This window comes from Arachis ipaensis, chromosome B03 (genome assembly GCF_000816755.2).
Source record: "Arachis ipaensis cultivar K30076 chromosome B03, Araip1.1, whole genome shotgun sequence".
NCBI classification, from domain to species: domain Eukaryota; kingdom Viridiplantae; phylum Streptophyta; class Magnoliopsida; order Fabales; family Fabaceae; genus Arachis; species Arachis ipaensis.
This window is the reverse complement of record NC_029787.2, coordinates 12,155,680-12,172,940: the sequence shown is the minus strand read 5'-3', so window position 1 is coordinate 12,172,940 and position 17,261 is coordinate 12,155,680. Positions and strand designations below refer to the sequence as shown.

Genomic DNA, 17,261 nt, shown 5'->3' with positions numbered 1-17,261 from the left:
TGAGCCTAAAATAAATAAAATAAAATAAAATAAAATAAAATAAAACATAAAATAAGTCTTAAAATAAATAATAATAATAAAGTGATGCCTATTTGATCTACCTTGACTAATAAGAATTTTTAATACAATTTGTAAATAGTAAAACGTTTAGGTTTTTATAATCGTTAATCATTGTCTTAACTAATTCTTGATAATTTTTTTAGACAAATAATTTAACCATGTTTACAAAACCTTCTTTTATTCTCTTAGTTGTTACTTTTGTAAGTGGACCAATTGGCATATGGCAGTTTTTAGTTTATCCCATAGAGCTTGTATTATTCATTTTCTTCTAAAAAAGATTCGTCTTCGAACCTGCATCAAAATCAAAAGAAGCTAGGTTAAGACATTAAAAGTAGATGTCACATTATACTCACCTGAAAAGCCAATTTTGTAAGCATTGTCATTGATCCTTTCTAGCACTTGAAATAGACCATCATCCTTAAGGTCTAACTTGAATTTTCTTTGAGTAGAAACCTCTCATTTCTCAAATGAATCCATATCCAGCCACTAAATTTAAAGATAAGTTGTCTTCGATCTTTATTTACTCTTTGAACGGTCAACCTTTTTTTTTTTTAATTAACTCAGTTGCTTTCCAGTGCATTACTTTAACTTTTTCAACTTTACTTTCTCCATCCAAATTAATAAGATCACTCAAAGACAAAAGTAATAAGTCTAAAATAATTCAAAAGGATTAAAACCATAAATAAGTTCAAAATAAGAAAAATCCGTAGAAGAATAAATAGTCCTATTATAAGCAAACTCAATAAAAAATAAACAATTTTTCAAGTTCTCAAATTCTTACTAACAACAGCACGTAATAAGATCCTTAACATTTGATTTACCATTTTAATTTGACTATAATAGAGTATAATAATTTTGTACCCAACTTACCCTACAACACTTTCTAAAAATTATTCAAAAGTTTTACGTTATGATCAGAAACAATAGTTTGGAGAACATCATATAAGCACACAGCCTCTTTACTCAACCTGTCTATCATAACAAAAATGCTATTTGTATATTTCTTAATTTTAGGCAAAATAAAAACAAAATTCATATAAAAATATTAACCTATAAATATATAGAATAATATCTTAATTTTGTTTAACATGTTTAATTATTTCCATGTAAAAATAAAAAGAAAGCAAACTAATAAAATGTTAAAATGTTTATAACAAATTAACAATACACGTTATAATTATTTTTTTAATATATACTTATAAATAAATATTTAACAATTTTTTATATATCATACGAATACTATTCTTTTATAATTATCATTTAAAAAGTTGTGAATAAAGACGTAAAGAAAAAATAAAAAAATGTGTTATTATTGTTTAAATAGTTAAATATGTATTATTTTACCGTTATATATAATTATTTAATCTACTAGTATATTACAATAAGAAAAGAAAAAAGAAAATAAACTTGAGTCAATAATTCGAACTGAGAATATTACAATTACAGTCTTTGTATTTATATTGGAACTCTCTCTAATAAAAGAAAAAAGGACACCTATCACTAGTTTGAACCACAAAAAATATCTGTATAAAATCTGTATAAAGTGAATCTTTACACTAGTGTGACTCTTTTTATAGTTACATGAATCCAAATTATTAAATTGCCATTGAAACAAAAATTGGGCTATAAAAAATTGGGCCAAAACAATGAAACGAAACATATTGGGCCGTGTTGAGATATGGGTTTGGGCCCATTGAAATGGGTAGGGTGAAGGGGTATTGGGGGGTCCGAACAAAGTGGGCAGTAGAAAAATGAGAAGGGGTGAGATATGGAGGAGGAAAACGTTAGCTGACCAAAGTCACCGGACGCTGAACCTGACACCTGTGACCCCTCTCTTTCTGTTTTCTTTCAATTCATTCATATAATCGTAAGTTCCCAAATTTCGCTGAGTTCAACTCGACTCGACTCACCCTAACTCGTTCCCTTCCCTTCCCCTCTCATTTCTCTCTCTTTATTTGTTGTATCTGTCAGCTACCCTCACCTCACCTCACCTTACCTTACCTTACCTTCGCACTTCTCCGCCATATTCCTCTCTATCTCTATCTATCTATCTATCTATTCACTCTTCACTTCCACCACCGCCATTCCTTATTCTTATTCTTTCTCTCTGTGAGTATGCTAATTAGTTATTTAATTCTTTATTTCATTGCGTTTTATCTCTCTTCAATTTTATTTTATGTTTAAATGGCATGGATCTTTTGCTTATCTGCATTTTCCCCCCTTTTATTACATGCACTTGTTATTCCCCTTCTTTTTTTAGCTTTTCTCTTGTACCGATACCGCCCCATAAGCTTTACGCACTAATGATTTAATTCTTGATTGTTTCTTTGTTTTTCTTGGAGGTTAATTTCATTGACATTTTTAGACTAGTTGTTGGTGGTGATGGTGGTGGTGGCGGGTGTTGTTTGGGGTTAAAATGTCTTACATGTCCCCTTTTTGTTCTCTGCTGAAATTTGGTATTGGGTTATGTGAATTTTAGCTTATCGTTTATTGTGTTTTGCTGATACTTAGTTTTTTCGCAGCTTCTGAGAGCTTGGTGGTGTGAATTAGGAATTGGTGATTTTTCATTGTTCTTCGTCTTTATATAAGAGGAGTTGTGTTTTACTTTTCCCCTAATAGAAAAATCAAATACAACTTGAGTTTGTCTCAGAAAGTATTAGGGTTGTGGGGTTTGGTATTGTTTTTTCTTTTGCTTTAGGGTTATATTGTTCTCCCCCATGTGAATATGTAAGAGCAAGTATGGATAATTGAGGAGTCCAGAGTCCCTTTGTTTTAATGGGCTACCATATGTTATATTCATTAGCTGTGGCAAATGGATGAGATTGCTTACCCTTATCTTGGAATTGAAATCTACTGCTCCTGCAGCGCTGTGTAAGTGATTCTTTATTTGGTTGTTATTCTTAATGTAAAATTCTTTTCTTCACAGCAGAATTATATGTGATGCGCATGCCAACACTTTCTAAAGTTGAATAATGGCTGTTGAGGCTTCTGACAAACCAGTTTTGCCCAACAAGTTTGATGATGACGATGATGATAATATGCCATTAACTATAAAACGGTACTCATCGAATAAGAAAAGCCAATTGCATTCAGATGTAAAGAAGTCAACTTCACATAGTCAAGATGGTCATACATACAAGAGGATTTCTGGCGTGCCTTCTTCAAATGGTCAATCTTCTAGCTCTAGTGCACAGAGGGGTAATAATTTCTCATCTGCTAAGGCTTCATCATTAAGATCCCCCCCATCTTCAAGCTCTAATGCACAAAAGGGTAGTGCTGCTCCATCTGCTAAGGCTTCACCATTGAGATCACCCACATCTTCAAGCGCTAGTGCACAGAAGGGTAATGCTGCTCCATCTGCTAAGGTGTCACCCTTGAGGTCACCATCGTCTTCAAGCTCTAGTGCACAGAAGGGTAATACTGTTCCATTGGCTAAGGCTTCGCCTTTGACATCTCCTTTGAGATCTCCTGTAGGTGTCTCAAAACGACCAAATTCACTTGCCAACTCCACTTCTGCCAAGTTGCCTATGGCGAATTCAAAACCTCCTCATCCAGCAGATAAACCAAAGCCTCTTATTAATCAGAAAGTGTCTGGTGATCTTAAAAAGGAAACAAAATCAATCAAAGATTCTTCAAAGAATTATTCTGAAGATTCAGAGGATGAGGAGGATAATAAACCATTGAGTGCTAGGTTGAAGGTGAACAGTAACCACAACAAAGCAACCCCGGTCATCATCAAGAAGTCTGTTGATGATTCTGATTCTGATGATAATGTCCCTTTGTCAACAAAGATAAACTGGAATGCAAACATGGGAACATCTAGTAGTAATTATGACAAATCTGATCAGAAAAAGCCTATTCCGAAAGTTCAGAAAGAGCCACAAAATGGTTCTGGTGCAAGTAATAAAAGACCCATAGATAACAGTAATTCCATGAACTCTTCTGCAAAGAAGTCAAAGATTTCAGAGCCAGCCTTGTCAGTGAAGCCTAAGCAAAGCTCTCTGAAAGTTGAGCCAAAGGTAGAGGATGATGATGATGATGTACCTATTTCCCAGAGAATCAAGAAATCGGCCACATCAGCTAATAAATCATCTTCTATAAAACAGGTGACAAAGATCACTAAAGTTAATAAGGCTAGTACCAAATCTTTTAAGAAACAAGCCAAGAACAAGAAGTTGAAAAAATCAGGAAGTGGTTCAGAATATTCCAAATCCACTAAACTTCTTCCTAGCTCTGGTGATGGCCAGAAAAAATGGACAACTTTGGTTCACAATGGCGTCATTTTCCCACCTCCTTACAAGCCCCATGGGATAAAGATGCGCTACAAGGATCAAGATGTTGATTTAACTCCCGAGCAAGAGGAGGTTAGGTCTTTTCTCTGGAAACTGTGTTCTTTCATCTTCAAGTGACTGATTGCTCTTGTTAATTAATGTTCTTCAATTTATAAAGTCTGTTTCCTTAGAGTAGCTGACAGTATTATGAACTAAAATACATATTGCAGGTTGCAACAATGTATGCAGTCATGCTAGAAACAGATTACATGCTGAAAGAAAAGTTCAAGGAAAATTTCTGGACTGACTGGCGTAAATTGCTAGGAAAGAATCATGTAATTCAGAATTTGAAAGATTGTGACTTTAGACCAATTTACAACTGGTACCAAAGTGAAAAGGAAAAGAAAAAACAAATGACTGCAGATGTAAGTTGGTAGCTTTTTTATAGACTTCTCAATATTTTCATTATTAATAATAGAATTTGATATATTAAAGCATTACTTTTGCTCTTAGGATTTCTGGTTTGCATCCGATATATGCATGCAGTGATTTGTTTTAGAGAGATGTAATTTTGAATTTAGCTGTACGTCTGTGTAGTCCTAATAATAGAGTACTTCATGTCTTTGGTCATGCTCTACATAGTTTGTTGATCTTGCAAGATACAAGTTTGTTGATTTGTTAACAACTTCCGGTAGGGAGTAGAGAAGCAACTAGGTCAATTTGCAATCGTCCTGCTAAATTTTACAGTTTTGACCCGTTGTCGGCCCAACATCAGTCTCATTTTTAAGGATCTGGGATTAGATGTTCTATGTTTGTATATCTGTACAGAGTTACATCTGCATGTATGTATGTTCGTATTGGCTACTTAATTAATCTTTGAATTTCATAAGTCATTTATTTGATTGTTAAGTGTTAAAGCTGTTCGTCTGCAGGAGAAGAAGGCCTTGAAGGAGGAGAAAATAAAACAAGAAGAGAAATACATGTGGGCCATTGTTGATGGTGTGAAAGAGAAGGTTTAGTCTGGTTTCCCTTTTCTCAAAAAATATTTGTCAATTTATCTTTTGGATTTCTTTCTTAGGATTTTCTGGAGAATTTATGACCTGTGATCAGGCCATTATATTTTGCAGGAGAAGTAATGTGTTACATTCTCTTTACTTGGTCTTGCTTTAGAGGTTGTTAGGAATTTTTGTTATCAAATTTGAATGTTCACTTTCACTTTATATTTTGATCTTTAGTTGGTGCTAGATTGGTCTGCGAGTCTGGACCACTGGGGCACCAACAATCCTCCGATTACCATTTCATGTCTTTCCGTGTCTATTATCTTATTGTTTGGTAAATTGTTTTCATATCCTTCAACTTAAGGAAGTTTTGCTGGTGTAACTTGCAATCTAGTCTTTGGGTTTTATCTATCAATATGAGTTTCACTCTAGTATTAAGTCAATGGCACATTAGAAATCAAGGCAAAAATTGAGAAGAATGCACGTGCAACATGACATCATTGTGTTTATATTGTTAATATTTCAGTATAATTGTTTGTGTTTTTATATCTATTATACACATTTTTCATTCAAGCTTTCAATTTTTAAATATATTCTCATAATGCTATTCATTATAGAAAAGAGAAAAAAGGGGGCGGTGGAGGGATCAAATTACGATTAGTTCTTATTACATCTTTATTATTTCAGGTTGGTAATTTCAGAGTTGAACCACCAGGATTGTTCCGAGGCCGTGGGGAGCATCCTAAGGTAATGATACATTTGACTGGAGTTTGACGTGCAGATTTTCCTGATTTGATTGTTTCATTCAAATAGTGGCTGCATCTCCAGAACGTTTACCCATTTCAGTAGCTTCCATTACCTATTCACTGATTGCAACGAATTTTATCAGATGGGAAAATTGAAAAGGCGCATTCATCCAAGTGATATCACAATTAATATTGGAAAGGATGCTCCAGTTCCTGAATGTCCTATTCCTGGCGAAAAGTATGGGCCTATCAAATCTTATCCAAAAAGAGGACTTTTGGCTCTGTTTTTATATCATTAAATTTTGTAATCTTACAGGTGGAAGGAGATAAGGCACGACGATACAGTTACATGGTTAGCCTTTTGGAATGACCCAATCAATCCAAAGTTATTCAAATACGTGTTTCTAGCAGCTAGTAGTGCCCTAAAGGGTCAAAGTGACAAGGAAAAGTATGAGAAAGCCAGGATGTTGAAGGTGCTTGCATGCATTGCTAGATTATTTGAACTAGTCTTTCTCTTGCACACTGTTTTTGGATGAAACTTAAATGGAATTCAATTCCATTGGTTCTTGATTTCTCTGTGCAGGATTATATAGAGAACATTAGGGCTGCTTACACAAAAGATTTTAAGAGTAAAGATATTACTAAGCAGCAAATTGCTGTTGCTACTTATCTTATTGATAAATTAGCTCTGAGGGCTGGCAATGAGAAGGTATAATCTCTATCTATTCCCTCTTCACCAAAACATTTATATACTGGAATATATATTAAATCTTCAAGTCAATTTGAATGAAAATCACTTGTTTGTGTCATTAAAGTTGTCCATATTCTAAATTGAAAATCACTTGCATGTTTTATTTGATAGTTTTGTTTTCCAAATATTTCTAAGATGTCACATAAACAATGGGGCAAAAATGCAAAATCTGAGCTTGTTTGTCAGTTGTTGCAATAAAGTCCCGTGTTGTTTGGGATGAGATCTTCTTGACCTTTTGATTGGTATTTACTGAAAAAGTTATTTTGATGGATGGATTATATTTCTTTGTTGATTCAAAGGAGGTTATTCTCATAATCCTGGCTGGAACTACAATTCTGTGAAGTGGATTAATTGGAATATTTTGAATGTGTAATCCTGGCATGGTCTCTTAGTTTATATATTGCCTTCTTCCTCACATATTGCTTCAAGTTTTCATGTGTTTTTCCCCTCAGGATGATGATGAAGCTGATACTGTTGGTTGTTGTACATTAAAAGTGGAGAATGTGACCAGAGAAGCTCCCAACAAACTGAAGGTAATTTTCAGTAAGGGTTGATGAATATATGTCCTTTGGGGCATTCTAAAATTTTCCCAATCCCTCTCCTAAGGTGGTTTATGATCAATTTATACTTGATGGTTGGCATATTTCCTTTTTGTTAAATTACAGTTTAACTTCCTTGGTAAAGATTCTATCAAGTATGAGAATACAGTTGAGGTTGAGCTTCCTGTTTATGATGCAATTTTGAAGTTCCAAAAAGGTCAGGAACTGTCTTCCCATCACTAAAAAAAAAAGAAGAGAAAAAGACAAAGAAACTTTATTTGTTACCATTATAAGTGAGAAGCTTTCAAATACATTCCTGTTATTAATTTTCAGATAAGCGCCCCGGTGATGATCTTTTTGACAAGTTGGATACAAGTAAATTAAATGCTCATCTGAAGGAACTCATGCCTGGCCTAACTGCAAAGGTCTTCCGTACATTCAATGCATCTATCACGTTGGATGATATGGTAAGAACTGCTTTATTGAAATGGCATGTTCTGTGTAGTAGCAATTGGCATTTGTATATTTTGTTAATAATTCTATGTCTGACATTGAAAGTGCTCTTTTGTCCACCCTTATCCATTCAGGTTAGAGGGCAATTTTAACTATTGAAATTTTCTATTAGATTTTAATTTTGGCACCATTGGAATATTGGATTACCTCTTTTCATGTCGAAGGTCATATAAAAATGTACAAAGCACAGAACTATATAATAGCTCTGCCAATACACATGGGAAAAAACACAAAATCTTCTCTTGGAGCTACTCACCCATGAAATTCTATAATAAATCCTTGTGCTTCTAGATATATTCCAAGTGGAAGGTTCATTTCTTTTGTATTTATGATGATTTCTTGTGTTGGATTATATATGGACTTGCATGCTTAATTTTCCGGGAATCATGTGACAACAGTTGAATAAGGAAACTAAAGAGGGTGATGTTGTCGAAAAGATTCTTGTTTATCAACATGCAAATAAACAGGTAATTTCACTAAGTGATCAATTCTTTATACCAATGATATTGCATTTGTGTAATTTTTTTTTTTTCATGTTCAAGTTTTATTGACTTGTGTTTTCCGTAAAAGGTTGCAATCATTTGTAATCATCAACGCAGTGTTTCAAAATCTCACTCGTCACAAATTGAAAGGTTAACAAACAAGATTGGTGAGCTTAAGGTAATGGACTTGTTACTGGGTGAATTTCTTGATTGATATGCTTGAATTTTACAGTAGACTTGCCTTGTGGCTCATAAACATATAATTGGATTTGGCTTAATCTTGTAGGATGTTCTGAAGGAGCTAAAGACAGATTTGGACAGAGCAAGGAAAGAAAAGCCCCCTCTAAAGGGTTCAGATGGAAAGACAAAAAGGAACTTAGCCCCTGAAGCGTAATATACCTTTTCCGAAATTCTTAATGATTGCTTTGGTTAGATGTGATGTATAATTTTGGTAAATGTAATGCACAGGCTAGAGAAAAAGATCTCTCAAACCAATGCAAAGATTGAGAAAATGGAACGTGAAATGAAGACAAAAGAAGATCTGAAAACTGTGGCATTGGGCACGTCCAAGATAAACTATCTTGACCCTAGGATTACAGTTGCCTGGTGCAAACGGCATGAGGTTCCCATTGAAAAGGTGCTGGCTTCTTTTCTTGTATATGATAAGTTATTTTGTTGTGTTTCAGCATATTTTTGGATAAAATCATTAAAAATCAGTTTTTGCATACCTGCATTAATTTTAAAAATAATCAAAATACTAGTTCACTGCATCTTTTTCTTTTTTCTTTTTTTTTTATTTCTTTTTCAAATGCAAAAATAGTAGTTTCACAGGAAAGTCAGTTTTGAGCTTTTCAATCATATAAAGATTAGAACTAAGATCACATGAGAGAAAATAAATGTTCCATAGAAGTTATCCATGTGTCTCCCCAACTGATAAAACCAAAATCCAGTATGGGGGCTGCTGTTTGAGTGCTTCCTAATTGATGGCATGTGGTTTTACACCTCAAATTATGCTTATAGTTCCCTTTGGTGAGCTGTGACCTGTGTCATCTTAGAACTCATTTTGTCACTTAAATATTTTTTGTGAAATGCTCAGATATTCAACAAATCGTTGCTGGCAAAATTTACTTGGGCAATGGATGTGGATCCTGAATTCAGATTCTGAGATCCCTAAATGGAGGGCATGTTGCAATGCTGCTGGGGGAAGACATTTCTTTCTTACTCATTTCTTCTCTATAATTTTTATTTTATTTTTTTTCTGTTTTTCTCAAGTCCAGCGGAAATTAATGTTGTAACTCATCTAATCTAATTTATGGGGTGAGTTTCCCCCTTTCTCCATTTGACTGGTTTTATGTTTAAACCGCCAGCCATTCATAGTTAAGATTTTAATGTGATACACATTGGCAAATGTGGAAAGAGTTAAAAGTTTTGTACTTCCATTCTTCAATTTTTATTTATTTATTTTTTGGTATTCTATCATTGGTACCATCTCACATAAGTGAATTTCAGGCTTTTAGGATATAACACTCGACAGTAGTACCCGATGCAGATCACAATGGAGTTTAATTGCTTTGATTTGGTTAGCTCCTTAGGTTTAGTTCTTTACTTCTTAGCTATGATCCACGGACACGGGACACGTTCGAATTTTAAAATCTTATAAGGTACGGGGACACGCATACATATAAAATATAAAGTATTTTTTAAATAAATCGTAATAATATTTTGATATTTTATTGATATTAAAATATAAATTAATTTTTTTAATTATTTTTAATATTTTAATTTAATTATATTAAGTATTTAAAATATTTTTTTGTTTTAATAAATAATAATATATACTATAACTAAATTTATTTCAAAAATATATGTTAAGAATAAGACTGGACACGTTGACACGTGATGGTATTTAGGTGTGTCTAAGCGTATCCGGAGAAGAATTTTTTACTTTTTATTAAGGCACGGTTGGACACCGCAGACACGTGTGTTGGACGAGTGTCGTGTCCGAAATGTGTCCGAAAACTCAACAAAGTGTCCGTACTTCATAGCTTCTTAGTGTTTCATAATTTTAACGAAGGATGATTTATTTGTTAAAATTTTTGTTGGCCCATGTAATAAGTAGTTATATATATTTTTTCAATAACATTTGAATTCTAGCTTGTACTAGTTTGGTTACTCATTTCCATTTATTGCAAGGACTTAGAAGGACATGATGAAGCGTACAAGTACAACCTGAAATTGATTTTGTCATTTGCTACCTACGTCTTTACGAAAGAAGGGAAATGAAATCTCAAGCCGATAGTTTTACTTGAATATATATATATATATATATGCACACTTCAAGTAGCATCTGCATCAGCAGAACACTGTACGAAGAGCATGGCCAGTAACAAAGGTCAAGATTACAATCCAAATCAAAGGCAGCTACAAAGGAAGACCCAACAGCTATCAGAAACATATAACCATCAGCTAAGAACAACTATAAGAAAACATCTGGTTCTATGAACCCGTATAACTACGCAAACTTTGTATGATCCCTCCATATTCCTTTCAAAAACTAACTTCCATTTTCATCTTCATCAATTCTTCTAGCTCCCCTCCTCATTCTTATATTTTAAATTTTAATTACTTCACACATGTTAATCACTTCAGTGCATATCCAAGTTCCAGAGCTAATGTTGTTCGCATATATATTTCAAAAACGCTCTTGCATCCCAGAAATCACACATAATCATTGCCTTTTCATTTTCTCCTTAAATATTGCGTCATTTCTTGTCATCCAGATTGACCATAACACTGCAAAGAAAGCAACACTCCATTTCTCTCGTCTCCATTTTGGCATCATCGATTGAGTTCCAAGGTTTGAAGCCACTCACCCCAAAGTTTCCATGAAAACCTGCAATTGATAAATAAGTTTTCTAACCCATCCTTCTTCATTGCTGCACAAGACACATACCCAAATCTCTACTTATATAATATTCAATTATTCATCCTGCAAAGGCTCTCTTTAGTGTTCACAATTCCTACGTGTACAAACTATGCAAACGTCTTAATTTTCAGTCATGTGAAACTATAGCTTGTAATGTCCTCGGTGATCTGATCCTCTTGGAAAGCGCATGTTTGGTTTACATGTCACTAGTTAGTTTAACAGTTAAACTAGAAGCTTCACAACATGGAGTGTAATTTGTCCAGCTTTTCAAAATACGTGTCATGCAGGGCCAGGTAATTTATTCTACTCGATAGGCTTTTTTTTTCGCAATCTTGATATAAATCAATCTTATACTTCCTTTTCTTTGGGTCAAACAATGTTTACTTTTTGTTATTAGAAAACGTCCAATTTTTTTTATTAATTGCAAGTTTTTATTTTTATTAGAAATGCGGCAAATGAAGTTCTTTTAGAAAATGTTAACCAACGTAAGATGTATTTATTTATTAGCAGCTAATAAACATACATGGAACATTCAATTATAGGGTAAATGTAACGCTTGCAGGTGTTACTATTAGTAATTAGCATGGTACACTTCAATTTTATTTAACTCACCCTTTTTAAGCTTCTTCTAACACATACCCTCTTGTGTTTATTGTCAACCAATTTGATGCGGAATAGTAACATGGAAACTTGGTTCATCTTTGTTATGCTCTTTCTTTGTGTCTCAATAATCATCAAACGCATACTTTACCTTGTGTTTCCACGGTATCCCCTCCCTCCGGGGCCTCCAAAAGTGCCTATCATAGGTAACTTCAAATTACTCCAACGATTCAATAAAGATCCTAAGACTGTTCTTGAGAAACTTCACGCCAAATATGGTCCAATCTTTTCTTTTCAAATGGGCTCTCATACCGACATTTTCATTGCCAATCGATTCCTTGCGCACCAAGCATTGATCCAAAATGGCAGTACCTTTGCGGACCGCCCTGTTGCTGTTCCTACCAAGAAAATCATTAGCAGCAATCAAAATGACATCCTTTTTAGCTTCTATGGTCCTGTATGGCGCGCTCTCCGGCGAAACCTCACTTCAAATATCCTCCACCCTTCACAGGTCAAGTCCTATGCAAATGCACGCAAATGGGTTTTAGATATGCTTCTTGATCGATTAAAACCTGAGTCGGGGGCAAGCAACCCCATAAGGGTCATTGATCATTTTCAATATAGCATGTTTTGCTTGCTCAGTTTTATGTGTTTTGGTGACAAGCTTGATGAGAAGCAAATTAGGGAAATCGAGGATAGTCTACGCACCATGCTCTTGAGCTTTACTAAGTACAATGTCTTGAATTTTTGGCCAACAATCACAAGGATATTGTTTTGGAAGAGATGGAAGGAATTCTTACAGCTAAGAAGAGACCTAGAAGCCTTGTTGATTCCTTATATTGACGCTCGAAAGAAAGCCAAGCAAGAGAGACTTAGCAAGGATGGCAAAGAGGACAACATAAATGAGTTTGTTTTGTGCTATGTGGATACTTTGTTGAATTTGCGACTCGTGGAGGAAGATGAAGGGAGCAAGCTTGATTATGGGAATATTTGCACATTATGCTCGGAGTTTCTAAACGCAGGAACAGATACTACTTCGACGGCATTGGAATGGATCATGGCAAATTTGGTGAAGTACCCTCAAATCCAAGAAAGACTTGTGGAGGAAATTAGAGAGGTCATGGTTGAAGGAGAGAACGAGGTGAAGGAGGAACATTTGCCAAAATTGCCATATCTAAAGTCTGTGATTTTGGAGGGTCTACGACGCCATCCACCGCTACACTATGTGGCTCCTCATAGAGTAACCAAGGATGTGGTTCTGGATGGTTATTTGGTTCCTACCACTGCCTCTGTAAATTTCTTTGTGGCTGAGATAGGTAGGGACCCTACAGCTTGGGATGACCCTATGGCCTTTAAGCCAGAGAGGTTCATGGACAATGGAGGAACAACTTTTGATATAATGGGAAGTAAAGAGATAAACATGATGCCATTTGGTGCTGGGAGGAGAATGTGCCCTGGATATGGTTTAGCAATTCTCCACTTGGAGTATTTTGTGGCCAATTTAGTTTGGAATTTTGAGTGGAAGGCTATGAGTGGAGATGACATTGATATGTCAGAGAAGCTGTTATTCACAACTGTGATGAAGAATCCCTTAAAGGTTCATATATTGCCTAGGAAATAATTAGCATCAATTATTAGTTCCATTGTTCTTAATACAAAAGTCTATATATTCTTCCCCTCTTTTTATGCTTTTTCCTAGCTATCAATGACTTCTACATTGATCCCACCAGCAACATATCCAATAAATTAGTTTAAAAGAAGAATATAGTAATGAAATCAGTAACAAACTTTAAAATGAAACGAATTATGTGAATTGAATGTTAAAACAATACAATTACACTAATCTTGTTTAATCAATATCTCTATTTACCTCAAACTAAAACAATTACAGTTCCAATGTACTCATAAAGAATGCAGTTCTACTTTATTGAATGGTCTGTGAAAGGATCATGGTTGATATCAACCCCCTGAGCTGCAAGGGTCCAAGTTCTGCAGTATTCCACACAAAAAAATGAGTGTAATTGCTTCAATACAGTATTCCAGAATGTACAGCGATGAATGGTGACATCGGAAGATTGTAATGTCTTCATTAGTGCCATGCTACACTTCAAGATGGTGCAAGGCTACTTTACCATCAGGATTACTACTAGTTTTTGGGTATTTGACTTCCTCTGTTTCTAAATATTGAATGAAATCCATTACCAAAGGATCAGTCCAAGGAGCTCCAAATGGAGCTTCATCACCAGCAATCCACCCCAGATGGCCACCTTTTGGTGTAACTATTAACAAGCAGTTTGGATTTTCCTGCCATGATAAAACAAATTATACTCAACCAGGGAGTTAATATAGAACAAAGAACATGGAAACCCCAATACCACAAAGACAAGAAAACAAGATATCTTTCTATTCTAAGAATATGTTGTTTAGTACATATATGAAAACTTGATGGTCGACTATTAACTTGTTAAGAGTATCAATGTATACTTAGTAATGTAATAAGAGGAAGCAACGACATAAAAACTAAAAAGCAATTAAAATAGTGTGGTCACCATGTGAATTCCATTTTTTATTTTTAATTTTGTCTATCCCAACGTCCAAATCGTACCATTTATGATTTTCTCTACTGTTGAAAAAGATCATTACATTTCCATCTATGTACATCTTTATTCCTCCCTTTCCCATTTTACATCTCCTTATCATTTACCAATAACATTCTAGTGAAGAAATGGTAACATTGAATGGAAAAGAAGCTGCAGATACCTGGATATCTTCACGAGGAATTCCCCTAGCAGGAGCAATTGGATCATTTGCTGCCTGTGAAGAAACAGATTGTTTCTGGGTTCAATAAGTTTATAGCATATACAGAGGGAAAAGGTCACTGAAAAACAACCTATTAATTATGCTCAAAGTCGTGAACTTGTGTTTCACAGGGTGAGTTCTTGTGGGATATCGCAAGAAAATTCTAATAGGTAATATAAAATAGAATCAATGAATGTAGGCGGCAAAAATACGATGGAAAGGAACATGAACCAAGATAACAATGCAAAAAGCAGCTTTTGTTTAGATAAAAGAATGGCACAACGAAGATCAAAAGAATAATAGATAACCATTTTTTTATTCTAAAAAATTTTGTACCTGGATGCAAAGCAGAGGGGTTTGAACATGTTTCACGGTATCTGAACTACTTGAACTAGAATAGTATTCATCCACAGACTTGAATCCAAAAGAAACTGCAAAATCTTATAGATGAGTATTCAAGCATATAATAATTCACAATCCATATCAAATTTATATGGTGTCTAATAAGTATGAGGCACATACCACGGGTTAGTCCATCATCAAACTCCCTAACAGACTTGGCATTGGCTGCCATAGGAATGTTGTATTCGCCACCAATATCTTCAAAGAGTAAAGCATGCCTGCACCCAGCCACGAAAATGAACAAGGCATCAATCATACTGTAAAGTGCAGCAATCGATCCATCAAGTAGAAAGAATAAACATCAACAACACATGTAAGTTTTTATCACTTGTTGAAAATCGTGCGAAGGGACTTTGCGAGAGCCTTGTCGTAGACATTGTTAAAGCCTTTATGGAAGTCCTCATCTGCCACAACCAAATTGAAAGGATTACACAATGACACAGCGCCAGAAAGAGGGCAATTGTAGCCTTCCTGAAAGCAAAGCAAAAGAATCATATAAAACCCAAAATTAATTCAATTCGGATATTAAAAGTTTGAATGCAATCAGAGTCGGATGATGTGAAACTCAATAACACAAAGACAGCAACATTCTATCTGTCAAACCAATCATCGACACACTTCTATTTTCCTGATCCCTAAATACAGAAAGCATTTGCCTAAGGAACAACAAATGCATAGTTCATAACAATGTCAAACTTCAGGTTATGAAAAAATAATCATTCTTACTCACCTGACCCAAGTAACGAACAAGAATATTTGCGCCAAGTGACCAACCAACTGCATACACATTGGCATTAGGGTATCTACCAGTGACATGGGCAACAACCTCGCGAATATCTCCCAGAAACGAAGCTGAATAGAACTGCACATCACTATTACCACATCACATCACATACAACACTAAAAGTTCTATCAACACGGATTCAGATTCGGTAAGAAATTAAAAAAAAAAAAAAAAGAAGTATAACACAAGCAATAATTACCTGAGGAGTAGTAACAGGACTATCCCCACAACCACGGCTATTGAAAACCACCACGCGCCACCCTTTGCTCCGAGCTTTATTTAACATGTGCCTCACATAAGAATCTCCACTACCCCCAGTTAATCCTGGCTGCAAAAATAAATACATAAATAAATCACAATTTTCAAAATTCCATTATTATCTTCAAAAAAAGACAAAAGGAAAAAAGAAAAGAAAGAGACACTTAAGTTGAGAGTACGAGTGCATTGAATTCGTTAACTTACTGGCAGAGGTAACCAACCAACTAACTAACTAACTAATTCAGTTATAAAATCAATTCGGTAACTGATTCAGTTACATAACGAACCAGCAAAATGAGGAGTGGAGCATCGGGCGGCAGACGGCGGTCGTCACCGGAGACCCAGTCAAGGGCGACGGCACCACCGTCTTGTGTCCGGAGGCACTGACGGCGGAGTCTTATGTCAGGAATTGAGCGGTAGAACGAGGCGGAGATGGTCTCGATGTGGCGGTTCCATCCGAGGAAGGGGAAGGGGTGGTAGGGGCGAGACAGCACGTGGGAGAGAGCTGGAAGGAACTTGTCACGTGCTCCACCGAGGATTTCGAAGGAGGAGTGAGGTTGTTGGGGTGTAGTAGTAGACATTGGTGAGGCGGAGGAAGAGGAGGACAGGTGGAGGGATCTGATTAGTGCGTTGGGGAGTGTGCGAGGTGCATATTGTACAGAGGCCACCACCAATGGGAACGTCAATGAGGTACCTGCAGTCACTGCCAATGCCATTCCTCTCTTTTTCTGTTTGCTTTGGAGTTTGGACCTTTTTAGTTTTTACAGTTGGACTCTTTCTGTACCAAGTGTTTATTGAAGAGACTTCGAGCCTCACCCTATGTTGGAAATTTTGTATACGTGGTAATCTGTTAGGCCCAAAACAAAATGCAGTACCAATACCAAGGTCAAGCATTGACCTTCTTAAACTAAATTGGTCATAGCTCATTAACCTTCCAATTCCGCTGGGAGCATGCAGCAATCCATTGACATTAGTGGCAAACTTTTAACTGAAACTCCGACCCACGATAAAATACTGTTGGATTAAGGATACCGTAGAAAAATATTAACCTTTTTATTAAACCATTATATCTACTTCATTTATAATAAATATTGTTTTAATATCAATAATTTTTTATAAATAAATATGCAAT

General features: G+C 35.3%; 3 protein-coding genes across 3 annotated transcripts; 2 read left to right on the top strand and 1 right to left on the bottom strand.

Annotated features, from left to right (window-relative positions):
* Positions 1,923–9,799, top strand: LOC107629633 (DNA topoisomerase 1 alpha). Its single transcript, XM_016332464.2, has 16 exons — positions 1,923–2,169; positions 2,987–4,424; positions 4,562–4,756; positions 5,264–5,344; positions 6,017–6,076; positions 6,219–6,313; positions 6,392–6,548; positions 6,659–6,784; positions 7,279–7,359; positions 7,492–7,582; positions 7,699–7,832; positions 8,277–8,345; positions 8,449–8,538; positions 8,647–8,750; positions 8,829–8,997; positions 9,457–9,799. The coding sequence occupies exons 2-16, from the start codon at positions 3,033–3,035 to the stop codon at positions 9,523–9,525; spliced, it is 2,913 nt and encodes a 970-aa protein (XP_016187950.1). The 5' UTR covers positions 1,923–2,169; positions 2,987–3,032; the 3' UTR covers positions 9,526–9,799.
* LOC107632518 (cytochrome P450 89A2-like) lies at positions 10,240–13,621 on the top strand. Its single transcript, XM_016336191.2, has one exon. It carries the CDS (start codon positions 11,954–11,956, stop codon positions 13,505–13,507), a length of 1,554 nt encoding a protein of 517 aa, XP_016191677.1. The 5' UTR covers positions 10,240–11,953; the 3' UTR covers positions 13,508–13,621.
* Positions 13,682–16,913, bottom strand: LOC107629632 (embryogenesis-associated protein EMB8). Its single transcript, XM_016332463.2, has 8 exons — positions 16,417–16,913; positions 16,071–16,199; positions 15,818–15,949; positions 15,416–15,558; positions 15,208–15,305; positions 15,022–15,116; positions 14,647–14,700; positions 13,682–14,190 (listed from the first exon to the last, which is right to left on the bottom strand). Exons 1-8 carry the CDS (start codon positions 16,843–16,845, stop codon positions 13,987–13,989), a joined length of 1,284 nt encoding a protein of 427 aa, XP_016187949.1. The 5' UTR covers positions 16,846–16,913; the 3' UTR covers positions 13,682–13,986.

Bases quoted from the DNA above. Each gene is read 5' to 3' on its own strand.
- LOC107632518 (XM_016336191.2), top strand. From the start codon at position 11,954: ATGCGGAATAGTAACATGGAAACTTGGTTCATCTTTGTTATGCTCTTT.
- LOC107629632 (XM_016332463.2), bottom strand. From the start codon at position 16,845: ATGGCATTGGCAGTGACTGCAGGTACCTCATTGACGTTCCCATTGGTG. The intron at 16,200-16,416 runs GTTCGTTATGTA...TTATTTTTGCAG, and splicing joins CTCCACTCCTCATTTTGCTG to CCAGGATTAACTGGGGGTAG. The intron at 15,117-15,207 runs GTATGTGCCTCA...AAGATTTTGCAG, and splicing joins TGATGATGGACTAACCCGTG to TTTCTTTTGGATTCAAGTCT.
- LOC107629633 (XM_016332464.2), top strand. From the start codon at position 3,033: ATGGCTGTTGAGGCTTCTGACAAACCAGTTTTGCCCAACAAGTTTGAT. The intron at 6,077-6,218 runs GTAATGATACAT...GAATTTTATCAG, and splicing joins GCCGTGGGGAGCATCCTAAG to ATGGGAAAATTGAAAAGGCG. The intron at 8,751-8,828 runs GTAATATACCTT...TGTAATGCACAG, and splicing joins AGGAACTTAGCCCCTGAAGC to GCTAGAGAAAAAGATCTCTC.